The sequence below is a fragment of the Helianthus annuus genome, chromosome 10, assembly GCF_002127325.2.
Source record: "Helianthus annuus cultivar XRQ/B chromosome 10, HanXRQr2.0-SUNRISE, whole genome shotgun sequence".
Taxonomy (NCBI): Eukaryota; Viridiplantae; Streptophyta; class Magnoliopsida; order Asterales; family Asteraceae; genus Helianthus; species Helianthus annuus.
In genome coordinates, this window is record NC_035442.2 from 3,961,795 (window position 1) to 3,974,842 (window position 13,048).

Genomic DNA, 13,048 nt, shown 5'->3' on the forward strand with positions numbered 1-13,048 from the left:
ACAGACGTCCTAGGTTTGAATCCCGGCTGGTCAAATCTCAATATTTATCAAATAGAGTAATTTGTCTTATTATTTTTTTCCAAAAAATCTTTTAGTTATTTATTCCTTTTTTTCTGACTTTTATGTAGTTTTCTCTCCTTCTAAATTTGGTTTTTTTTTAAACCATATATATTTTTAAAAAATTATAACATTTTAAGATATATTCTTTCTGCGGTGTAGTGCAAGTTGAACATTACTAGACGTAATGTGTTTTTTATGTGTATGTATTGTTTTAGTAATGGCATGATCTTATTTATTTAGAATTTTTTTTTCTGTTAATATACCGAGTGAAGGTACCATATCGATCATGTCACAAAACGAATCAATAGTGACTGAATTCCCATTTCTCCGCGCGTAGCGCGAGGGGATTTTTCTAGGTACTAATAAGGACTAAATGTATTATTGTGTGATGTATATCAAGTCTGTAATTTCTAGAAACATTGAAAAATAGAGTTAGAAACATTGAAAAATAGAGTATAACATTTAATTCTTTTATATCCTAAAAATAGTAAACGCACGATTAATATATTGTCAAGTGTCTTTTTTATATTTTTTTAAGATTCAATAACTATAAATAATATACACTTTAACCTATTTAATTTTCATTTAATTTCATTTTTCTCTAATAATTTGTGTTTATTAAAATAAAAATAAAACTAAATAGGCATTTGTGTTTAGTTTTCTTCCGCAACATTCAGATATAAATTTTATTACAACATATATTAAAGAAAAGTGAATATTGATAATATAATACATTTTACTTTTATATTCACCCTTTATACATACGTTTTTAACTATTAGTTTTTAATTTAATAACTTGTGTTTCTTAACTTTTTACAGGTGTATTCAATTTTTTTTTTTCAAACATAAATTTTGTTAAAAGTTTAGTAGACTAATTTTTTGCCATCATAAGCTATGACGATGTCAGTACTGTATCAGTATCGTGACGAACTAAACTGGTATCATCACTACCAGTATAAGATATTATCAGAATTGGTACCGATATTCGTTTTTATAAACACGTGTCAATATCATTTTGACCATATAACTACAACTTTATTTTTTTCATTCGTTTTCTCTTTCGATTGTTGTACCAAATGTCGGTACCGTTACAGACCAAACAAAATATCGATCGAAACCAAATCCCGTCCCATCAGGCAACGGAATCCTGCTAGTTACTTTAATATATATATATATATATATATATATATATATATATATATATATATATAATTAATCTACAAGCGTGACACCTATCCCACCATCATCACTCCAATTTATCAAACAAAATCTCCCCATTTGGCATAAAATTAGGGACCATTGACCTAAAATTTGTATTCTTATTCTTTCTCCAATCAACAAACCTTCTCATTCCCTATAATTTCACCCCTTTTCCCTTCTTTAATTCCTTCTGTTTCCTTCTTCAAACCCACAAAAACCTCTTCTTGATCTATCATTTCTTCATCCCATTCAACAATTTTCATCACTTTTCACTGCAAAATCTTTTATTTTTGTTAAATCTTGTGTCTTTTCAACACACCCAGTTGAAAAAGATTCTTTCTTTTGAATCTTTTTGAAGAATCCCAAGTGGGTAATGATTATTTGAAACAGGTTGTTGTAATGGCTGCTGAAGAACTTATTGAAGTCAAGTTTAGGTTAGCTGATGGCACTGATATTGGGCCCAGCAAATACAGTTCTGTCACCACTGTTGGATCTTTGAAAGAAAAGATTGTTTCACAATGGCCCAAAGGTTAGTTTCATATCAAGATTCTTGATTTGTTTGATTTTTTTTTTTTTTTTACTATACCAGAAGTTGCATCTAGAATTGCTAGTTTTTATTGTAGAAATATCAAGATTCTTGATTTGTGTGATATTTTGTTGGGATTTTACTATGCAGTTTGCATCTAGAATTTGATAGTTGGATTGTAGAAATTATGATTTTTTTTTGAAAATTTATTTGGGTTAAATTAGTGTTGCCTTAATCTTGATTATTGTTGTTCTTGTATTTTTTTTTTATTTATTTTTTTTTTGATTGGAAAAATGTTAAATTTGTAGTAGAAAATATTTTGCATCTAAAATTGATTTTTTATAGTAGAAATTAGAGTAAATTACTTTTTAAGTCCCTCTATTTTAGTGGTTTTAACCACTTGAGTTCAATTTCAAAAAGTTTAACGCCTCCCTAACCGCTCATTTTATAACGTTTTGAGTCGTTTTAGTAGCTTTAACCACTTGAGTCCAAAATCAAAAGTACAAGTCTTAAAAATTGGACTCAAAATGTTATAAAATGAGTTGATAGGGACTCAGGGGGTTAAACTTTTTGATTTTGGACTCAAGTGATTAAAACCACTAAAACACAGGGACTCAAAAAGTAATTTATTCTAGGAATTATGATTGTTTTAAAATTCTATTTGGGTGGAATTATTGATGCCTTTATCTTATTTTTTGTTGTTTTTTTAGGATTGGGAAAATGTTATTTGAAGTAAAAAATGTTATGAATTGATGCATAAAATAAAATTAGAGTGAATTTCAAGGATTGTCCTTTATCTTTATACTTATTTTCAGGCGCTATCCTTTATGTTCAAAATTGACGAGTTTTGTCCTTTATGTTTTCATATCATACACGTTTTGTCTTTTAGGCCTAACCCAGTTAGTTTTTTCAGTTAAATTTGGTCATGTGCAAATTTTTGCCAATTCAAAGGTTGCAGAAGCTTTGAGCTGTAAATCTGCCATTGAACTTACCTTTGAATTGACAAAAATGCTCTCATGTACAAAGCATATGACCAAATTTAACTGAAAAAAAACTAACTGGGTTAGGCCTAAAGGACAAAACGTGTATGATATGAAAACATAAAGGACAAAACTCGTCAATTTTGAACATAAAGGATAGCGCCTGAAAATGGGTATAAAGATAAAGGACAATCCTTGAAATTCACTCTAATTTTATTTGCAAAAAGTTAGAAGGGGATGTGTAGATATTGCTAGTAGAGGTTCAATTAGGTTCATGTTAGAATTTCTATATTGGGATATTTTTAGTAATAATTTAGGATATTTCTTATGTTACATCACTCACATGAAAGTTGTAACATTCTACTACTTTATGTTATTAAGAAGGTTTGAAGGGTAGTCATGTCATTTCACAAGAAACCTAAAAGTTAAAATTTTGTGTACATGATTCAAGTACTCAACAGTTTTTTTACCTATGTCCATAGTTTTTGTTAGATTTTTATTAGTAGAACTAGAAGTTGGGGGGGGGGGGGGGGGGTGTTTGGATTGCTTATAAAATCGCTTATTGGCGCATTACGTTTTGAAATAATCAACTTTAAAATGCTTAGTATACTAACAAAAATTTAATAAGCATTTTGGATAAGCAATCCTAATTCCCGAACACCGTCACGGTAACTCGTTGTATCAAAGCGCAATAAGCAGATAAACGTTTTTCATAAACGCAATGAAAAACATCCCCTACAAAGCAAGTTTCATACCCAAGATGGCAATATACAAATATGTACTTTTAGCTTAAGAATTGTTTGAAAAAAAAAAAAGAGTAAATTGTCATTTTCATCCACGAGGTTGACCATTTTTGCGACTTTCATCCAAATGTTTGTTTTTCCGCATCTGGGTCCTCATGGTTTCAAAATCTTGTCATTTTCATCCCTCGAGGTTTGGTCCTCAGGGACGAAAACGACAAATTTTTGAAACCAGAGGACCCAGATGCGGAAAAAACAAACATTTGGATGAAAGTTGCAAAAATGGCCAAACCTTAGGGACGAAATGACAATTCACTCTAAATAATGATGGTATTCATAGGGGCCGAAATCAATAAAAAAATGATGTTCATTAATTTTTTTTACTAACGATCTTCCAATCTTTTGTCAGACAAAGAAAACGGGCCGAAATCAATAAATGATCTGAAGCTCATAAATGCTGGAAAGATATTGGAAAACAACAAAACGCTTGCAGAATCAAGATCTCCGGTTAGTGAAATCCCGGGAGGCGCCATCACTATGCTTGTTGTCGTGCGTCCTCCAACGGCTGATAAAAACAGCGGTAAAGTGTTCACAAACAATTCAAATTTTGGATTCATTTTATCTAGAGTAAATTACGTTTTTGGCCCCTGTGGTTATATCACTTTTACTATATTAGCCCAAAATAAGAATTTTTAACATATCTACCCCCATGGTCTCTATAACTAACAATTTTAGCCCCCATGATCTCCAGACTTAAGGGCCAAAATGGTTAGTTATAGAGACCATGGGGGCAAATATGTTAAAAATTCTTGTTTTGGGCTAATATAGAAAAAGTGATATAACCACAGGGGCCAAAAATGTAATTTACTCTTTTATCTACCTTCAATACATATAAAGTTTGGATTAATTTTATCTGGATGTGGAATAAGGGGTGGGTAACGGGTATGTTTTGGACATTTGGTACGGGTTGGGTGGACCCGAAACATCTGTTTTTTATGTATAAGTTGCGTGTTAAATATAGTTACAAAAACTACGTGACTATCGTATTAATTCAATCTTTTGCATGAACCAATTAAGAAGGTTACTATGCAGTTAATGCGGTCCAAATCCAAATATCAGTCAAGGGCCGATATTTGAGATATAGGTTATCGCGGTGGGATCTCGTTAATTTTATATCATGCAGAATTTGTATATATACATATATAGAGGAAGGTTAACGTACATTACGGCTTAACGTACATCATGTACAACAGGTAATTACGCATGTTCATTTTAAAATCACGCACGTTATAACTCAAAAATCCAAAATCACGCATGTTGAAACACAATAATCACGCATATTGAAAACATTAATCACGCATGTTATAGAACAAATCACGCACGTTGTCGTACGTGAAGTACGTTAAGCCGTAATGTACGATATACTTTTTCTACATATATAAAACGTGAAACACATATAATATTAGTAATAATATCAGAAAGTGACAATATTTGAAACATGATCTAATCATAAGGCATGAAATCTTCCTCCGAGTCCATATCAACCAAGGCATCTAAAATAACGGTCAATATCGGTCAAATAGTAGTTAGCGCCTATAGTAGCGGTCCGCTATTATGGACCGCATTTGACACCGCTATTTTGGAAGGCCTGATAACCGCTATCCCACCGCTATTGACTGCATGTAAATTTATAATCTTTTGTAAGTGTGGGGTTCATTGATTTTTTTCTCCACAGTTGTTAATTATTGGTGGGAATATTGTTAAACGATGCATGTAATCTAGATGTGGAATTAGGGGCGGGTAACGGTTCCAATCAAAACGGGTATGTTTTGGACATATGGTACGGGTTGGGTGGACCCTTAACATATGTTTTTTTTAGGGATGAGCAAGTTTAGGTCCGGACCGAAAATAACCGAGAACCGAACCGAAAATATACCCAACCCGACCCGAACCCAAGTACCTAGGTATTTAGATCGGTTCCAATTTTTCATATAAAATAGGGTCGGGTCGGTTCTCGGTTCTTTTCATGGTGAAACCCGACTTGGACCTATGGACCGGAACCGACCTTATATTTAGGGTAGTGAATCGGTTCTGCATTTTATGTTTGATCGGTTCTCGGGTCGGGGCGGGTAATGGTCGGGTCGGGTTTTTCCTTTTGCTCACCCTTAGTTTTTTTATGAGTAAGTTGCGTGTTAAATATAGTTACAAAAACTACATGATTATCTATTAGAGTTAAGTACACGGATGGTCCCCGTGGTTTACCAAAATTTTGGATTTGGTCCCTAGCTTTCCAAAAGTACACAACTGGTCCTTGTGATTTGTACTTTCTAACGTAAAAAAATGGTTTATGAAAAAAATTTAATTAATAGATAGAGTAAAGTACACGGATGGTCCCTGTGGTTTAACAAAATTTTGGATTTGGTCCCTAGCTTTTCAAAAATACAAAGATGGTCCCCGTGGTTTGAGCTTTATAACGCATTTAGTCCCCAACTTTTTCCAAAAGGGCATGGATGGTCCCTATGGTTTGCACTTTGTAACACATTTAGTCTCTCGCTTGGACATGCTAAAACATTTATATTTGTTAGCTGGGGGACGAAATGCGTTACAAAGTGCAAACCACAAGGACAATCCGTGTACTTTTGGAAACCTAGGGACCAAATCCAAATTTTTGGTAAACCACAGGGACCATCTGCGTACTTTACTCTTATCTATTAATTCAATATTTTGCATAAACCAACTTAGAAGGTTATATGCATTAAACTAGTGATTTGTATAGATTAGAAAAAGTATGCTACTTTGTCGTTTGTCGATATTCTTATTTATTGATCTTTGCTTAGACTATTCTTTATTATTGTATAATATCTTCTGACATTTGATTCTCATCTTTTTTCTCGTTTGAGAAAATTTCATTTTGTGGGTTCCGTTTAAATATTATTCCACGGTTGCTCACTTTTGGTAACAATATAGTTATATTCTAATGCATAGATTATTCCTTATGCTTAACTTGGTCTTCTACCCCTTGTGAGTAATCTTGAATTCTCAAGCATAGTGTAGTCTCGATACGTTGCTTGATATATTCCCTTCGTTAGTAATCTTGAAGGGCATTTATGTCATTTCAAAAAGCAATGATTTTATAGTATTAGCAATGATTAAACTCTATTCTAATCTTCGAGATTGCTCTTTTTTTTTTTTTTTTTTTTTTTTTTTTTTTTGTAAAAATTGCTAAGCTTTGTGGGTTCCGTTTAAAGGTCACTCTACAGTTGTTCATTTTCGATAAGAATATTGTTCATTTTTTTGTAGATATTTTAGTTTTATTTTTGATGCATAAAGTCTTTGATACCTTGCTTGATATACTCTTGTCAGTAATCTTGAAGGGCATTTGTGTCAAATTATGCTAATCTTTTGACGTCTTTACTCTTTTTGATTCGAACTTTAGACTAAACTGTATGCTAATTTTCAAGATTGCCCAATTTTTGGTAAAAGCATTTTAAATTTTATGAGTTCTATATAAATATTACTGCACGGTGGTTCATTTTTGGTAAAAATATTGTTAGATTCTGATGCATTATTTTTAACATGTTTAACCTGGTTGGTAATCTTGAAGGGCATTTATGTCATTTTAAAAAGCAACAATTTTTACGATTACATAAAGTATGTATCTTTTGATGTTTCTATAGTTTAATACTTTAATCTTTAGACTAAGCTCTATGTGAATCTTCAAGATTGCTCACTTGGTAATCTTGAAGGGCATTTATGTCATTTTAAAAAGAAACGGTTTTTATGATTAAACAAAGTATGATAATCTTTTGACGTTCTTATAGTTTGATCTTTAGACTAAGTTCTATGCGAATCTTCAAGATTGCTAACTTGGATGGTAATCTTGAGGGGCATTTATGTCATTTAAAAAGGAAACGACTTTTACGATTAAACAAAGTATGCTAATCTTTTGACGTTCTTATAGTTTGCTCTTTAAACTAAGTTCTACGCGAATCTTCAAGATTGCTCACTTGGTTGGTAATCTTGAAGGGCATTTATGTCATTTTAAAATGCAATGATTTTTACGATTAAACAAAGTATGCTAATCTTTTGACGTTCTTATAGTTTGCTCTTTAAACTAAGTTCTACACAAATCTTCAAGATTTCTCACTTGGTTGGTAATCTTGAAGGGCATTTATGTCATTTAAAAAAGCAACGACTTTTACAATTAAACAAAGTATGCTAATCTTTTGACGTTCTTATAGTTTGCTCTTTAAACTAAGTTCTACGCGAATCTTCAAGATTGCTCACTTGGTAATCTTGAAGGGCATTTATGTCATTTTAAAAAGCAATGATTTTTTACGATTAAACAAAGCGTGCTAATATTTTTTCGTTCTTATAGTTTGATCTTTAGAGTAAAAGCTCTATGCGAATCTTCAAGATTGCTCACTTTTTGGTAAAAAAATTTGTAAATTTATGTTGCGTAGTGTAGTCATGAAGCCTAAGTTGATCTACCCCTGGTGAGTACATTTGAAGGGCGTTTATGTCATTTCACAACACTATGATTTTTAAGATTAGACAAAAGTAATGCTAAAAATCTGACTTTCTAGTAGTTTAATCATTGGACTATCCTCTATGCTAATCTTCAAGATTGTTCGTTTTTGGTAAAAAAAAACTGTCGGTATGCAGGCTAGCTTAGTTGATACCTATCTTGATCTACTATCGTTGAGTAATTTTGAAGGGCATTTATGTCATTTCACAAAAGTATACTTAACGCAAAGGAAAACCCACAAAATGTAGACGGTAAATTGACATAAGGGTATCGAAGTACGGAACCTTAGGATATGGTTTGACTTTTGAAGTCAAACTTTTGACTTTTTAGATGCAAGATTTGATTGTAGTTTGGTAAAAATTTTGCACCAACATTTCTCTTTACATGGATAATAGTATAACTAATTCACACAGGTTCAATGGTCAGAAATTCGTGTATTTGACCGTCGAGGTCAAACCAACTTCAAAATGGTCAACAGACCCGACATTTCTAATTATTTCTTCTTTGATTTTGGTGCAGAAAAGTTGCAGGACGGGGAGCGAAAAAAGAGCGGTTGTTCTTGCACAATCCTGTGAAAGAAAAGAATCTCGGATGATACAACGGTCGAGGAAAGAATGTTGAAGGGTTTATTATCTTTCGATCGTTAGAAATTTGTTTGGACCTTTATTTTTCAAAACCTGAAAGTGAAAAAAGAGAGATGACATGATTTTGTGTTAGAATATGAATCAATATAGAAGTTTTGTAGATCAAAAAGATGTTAAAAAGATTCAAACTTTCATGTGGTATGTTTCGAGTTTGATTTAATTTGTCATATATCATATCATGGATCCTAGTGGTTTTTTTTTTTTTTGTTGTTATATTGTGTGTTATTACCATTATGAAATACAATTGTTAGTAAGATTTTAAAACACACTCTCTAAAATGAATACCGGTATTGACGTTTAGATAAAACTCTATTTTTAATAAAATTTATATTGAAATGTTGATAAAAAGAATATTAACATAACTTCGTATTAGAGATTTAAAGTGTTAATGTTTAAAAATGATTTTGTTCTTAATAAAATTTATATTGAAATGTTGATCAAAGATATTAAATAACTTTGTATTTGGAAATTTAAAAAAGTTGACTAATTATCGTAGAACGATCAAATTAAAATAATAAATGAAATATGATATTCAGAAATACGATATTAAAAAATAAAACGAAATATGATATTCAAAAATAAGATATTATTGAAAAAATTAAGAGTAAATTGTCATTTTAGTCCCTGCTAGTAATTTACAACACATAAAAAAAGTTAATACGGACCCTTTTACGTTTTTGGCCTTGAGCCGTCGCCCTCCCGACCCATGCTCAGGGGCCCGCCCTGCACAAATCCATTGATAAAAACCCTAAATTTGTCCCTTTAAAAATAGAAACAAAATAAAAATCTCATATTCAATGACTCCTTGATAATTGATTTCTCAAAATTGTAGAAAATGAGCAATTTGAGAACAATTTGTGGGCCTCGATCGATTTTTAGGGTTTGGAATTTGATATAAAATACTCTCTCTTCCCGAGACTCATTTAACAGGGAGGGAGGGAAAAGAGATGAAAATATGAAAAACCATGTTCCCGAGTTTCATTTAACAGGGAAAGGGGAGGGAAAAGGGAAGAAAATATGACCAAATATTTTTGAAACGTGTCATTTCAGTCCATAAAGATAATGCCCGTTAAAAATATTGAGGACGGAACTGGCAAAAGGCATTATCTTTTTGGACTGACGTGACACGTTTCAAAAATATTGGGTACGGAACTGACGCAATTTTTTTTTTTGACTGAAGTGGCATTTAACTCGAAAAAAATATATACTATCTTAGGTTATACAATCGGGACCATCGTGTATGTGTGGGTCACAGGTATAAGTATACGTGTATATGGTCTTTTCTTTGATAAAAAAGTGTTCTCTTAAAAACTGACTTGCGATATAAACTATTCACACGATGGTTGTAACAATTCTTTAATTCTTATTGTTTCAAGTATATATCAGTATCATTATACGATTTATTATATTTTCTAAGGATTAGATAATATATTAATATATTGTGTTATGACGGGGTTTACGGGTTTGGGTAATTAGGTGGGTATCACCAATATCATACATGTTTCAATACCAGTCTCGAATTTTTGTTTCGGGTTTTCCGTCAAGTTTGGATGTGCTTTTTTTAAAGCGACCATTGATACTAGAAAAATAAAGCTAAATTTTTTATCCTACATTATCAAAATTTTAGAATCATAATCACTTTTTACCCAAACAATCATAACTAAACCATAAAAATCAATTAGTTGCAAATCCAAACACCCATCCTGATGTCAAAAAGGAATTCCGGACCAATCATTTGGTACCGTACCTCTTCAACATACTTTGTTCATTTTTAGTTCATGATAAAATCTAATTGTGCAGAGCTAGAGGCCGACGCTAGCGACGACCAAGTAAAGTTGGTTTACGGACGTTTAGTGAAGAGTTATCTCCTTGATGGTTTGTTCTTAACTGCCTTTGAGGGGATTAAAGACAAAAAAGTTGAAAAACCAGTGAAAGCTGGATTCAAACCTGAGACCTCTGCTAGAGGGACTCAAGTGCTTTATCACTACACCACCTCCATAAAGGTTCCTTATAATTTCTTACATAGTGCAACATGGTATTCTTTATGGTTTATGGATATAAATGCTATGTTTTAGTTTTGGTTATTCTATAACAAACTTGTTTACTTGAATTGTGATTTTAAGCTATGTAACAAAGCCTCAATTTGGGTTTATGATATGTGTTTGTAGTTTATGATGGCACATGGTCTCTTGAAGGAGGAGAAACCAATGAAGCTCGGTTTATCAAGATTCAAGCATCCTATGAGTTGCTCATAGATAGTGAGAAGAGAAGCGAATATGATATGGAAAACCGAGCCAATCCAATAAAGGTCCTTCTAATCACTTTATTGAATATTATTTGTGAGTTTTGGACGTGTTTTATGATTGACATTTCGATGTTTTGTGACTTTTTACACATTTTAGAAAATTTGGATTTTGTAGCCAACCGCTAGTCTTATTTTGGATATCATGTTATATTCTATGCAAATCCCACATCGACAACATACAAGAGATGTTGGGTCGTAAGAAATTCAGTTCTTGCATATTCAATCTTGGTGTTTATGCTTGTCATGAAAAAAGTATTTTAAATCGTTTTCATATCAAAAGAGAGATAATTATCAATTTACCTTAACATATTTTTAGCAGAAGTTAAAATAATAAAAGAAAACCAAAATTAGAACTTAAATTTAAGAGCACTTCATAATTTTAATTTTTAAATTATTATATACTAATTTCTAGTCGATTAGAACTTAAATTTAAGAGCACTTCATATTTTTAATTTTTAAATTATTATATACAGTCGAAATCATGTTATTTTAACACAATTGAAGAATTTTTTTTCTACTACAAGTATGTTACATGTAGAAACACATTGTTTGAATATAAATTTGGAGTTAAGTTCACGTACAAAGAACTTTATCATACAAAACATATGAAAGGCATGAAAAAAGCATAAAAAACATGGTGGCATTTTCGTAAATATTTGCACATAGGGTAATTATCAAAATTACTCTACAAGTGTATCAAAATTACGCTGCAAGTTTATCAAACAACATACAATGCAAAATTTCTCTACAAGATCATTTGTAAAGTAATTATGATACTCTACAAAATAACCCTACAAGATCAAAATTACCTTATAAGATCAAAATTACTATACAAGATCATTTGTAAAGTAATTATGATACTCTACAAGATCATTTTACAAAATTACCCTACAAGATTAAAATTACCCTATATGATCATTTTATAAAATTACCCTACGAGATCATTTGTAGGGTAATTTTATAATTACTCTACAAGTAAATAATTACGAAAATGTCACCGCGTTTTTTTACCTTTTCACCTTATTTGTACATTTTGTGGGTATAAATTTGTGCGTATATGTACAAAAGAAAAGGTGTATCGTACAAAATGCCTTAACGTATGCTGCGTACGCGATGACAAGTTCGCATGTTATATACCCGGAGATGAAATATCGCATGTTATAAAAACGAAAGTTCGCACGTTCAAAAAACTAAAATTCGCATGTTCAAAACAAATACAATTTCGTATGTTGTGTTTAAAAGTCGCATGTTGTTCAGGGAACCCAATTTCGCATGTTAGTTTACTAGATTTCGCATGTTGATACCCAAATTCGTATGTTAGATACTAGATTTCGCATGTTGATAATGTATCGTGTACGAATCATACGTTAAACCATTTTGTAAGAACACGTGAACCGCTAGAGAACATAGTGACATGTTATAGGAGACTAATTGGTTGGAAATCTACTTCACTACACACAAACATTTTGTGTGCAAACTCATGAACATTTTATCATAAGCTTAGTTTTTAAGTACAAAATCACAATAATGCACCTATTTTGCTCTCATGTCATAATTTTCCTTTTTACGCATGACGTTAGATAGAAGTTCATATTTTGGTCTATTGTGTAAAACCATGATTATATTAGATTTATTTTACATAATGTTGGCAGGCATCTCAAGCATGGATGGAATGGTTAACGAGAAGACGCAAGGCTTTTGATCAACGAGGTGATATGACGATCGCTGCTTGGGCTGAACAACAAAATCGCGAGTTAAATATTCGAATGTGTGCTCTCTCTGGTTCGAAGGTATTTTATATTAAGAATAATCTGATTTCTTAAACATAGCGATTTAGATAAGCATTTTTTTAAGTAAAACAAGAAACACTTTTTGGCCAATTTTAGTTGCTTATGAAATAGGTTGTGACTAGTCAGGGACCCCTCCCCCCCCCCCCCCCCCCACACACTTGTTAGACCACCCGTAGTCATGGGTGTAGGATAATAGGGGTGGCCGACTCCTCAAACTTTTCGTTCAGTAGTGGGGAGTATGTAGTTTTCGTATAGAAATTTTTGGGTATATACGT

The 13,048-nt window shown here is 31.9% G+C and overlaps 2 protein-coding genes across 2 annotated transcripts; both read left to right on the forward strand.

The window, feature by feature from the left end:
• Positions 1–1,346: 1,346 nt before the first annotated feature.
• On the forward strand, positions 1,347–8,872 carry LOC110883819 (membrane-anchored ubiquitin-fold protein 6). The gene is made up of 3 exons (XM_022131467.2): positions 1,347–1,789; positions 3,916–4,086; positions 8,554–8,872. The coding sequence occupies exons 1-3, from the start codon at positions 1,660–1,662 to the stop codon at positions 8,607–8,609; spliced, it is 357 nt and encodes a 118-aa protein (XP_021987159.1). The 5' UTR covers positions 1,347–1,659; the 3' UTR covers positions 8,610–8,872.
• A 1,252-nt stretch (positions 8,873–10,124) lies between these two features.
• LOC110880438 lies at positions 10,125–12,806 on the forward strand. The gene is made up of 4 exons (XM_022128961.1): positions 10,125–10,146; positions 10,479–10,553; positions 10,847–10,986; positions 12,636–12,806. The coding sequence occupies exons 1-4, from the start codon at positions 10,125–10,127 to the stop codon at positions 12,804–12,806; spliced, it is 408 nt and encodes a 135-aa protein (XP_021984653.1).
• Positions 12,807–13,048: the final 242 nt, after the last annotated feature.

Coding starts and splice junctions, on each gene's coding strand:
- LOC110880438 (XM_022128961.1), top strand. CDS start 10,125: ATGACGGGGTTTACGGGTTTGG. Junction 10,147..10,478: donor GACGGGGTTTACGGGTTTGG/GTAATTAGGTGG, acceptor CTAATTGTGCAG/AGCTAGAGGCCGACGCTAGC. Junction 10,987..12,635: donor ACCGAGCCAATCCAATAAAG/GTCCTTCTAATC, acceptor TAATGTTGGCAG/GCATCTCAAGCATGGATGGA.
- LOC110883819 (XM_022131467.2), top strand. CDS start 1,660: ATGGCTGCTGAAGAACTTATTGAAGTCAAGTTTAGGTTAGCTGATGGC. Junction 1,790..3,915: donor TGTTTCACAATGGCCCAAAG/GTTAGTTTCATA, acceptor ATCTTTTGTCAG/ACAAAGAAAACGGGCCGAAA. Junction 4,087..8,553: donor AACGGCTGATAAAAACAGCG/GTAAAGTGTTCA, acceptor ATTTTGGTGCAG/AAAAGTTGCAGGACGGGGAG.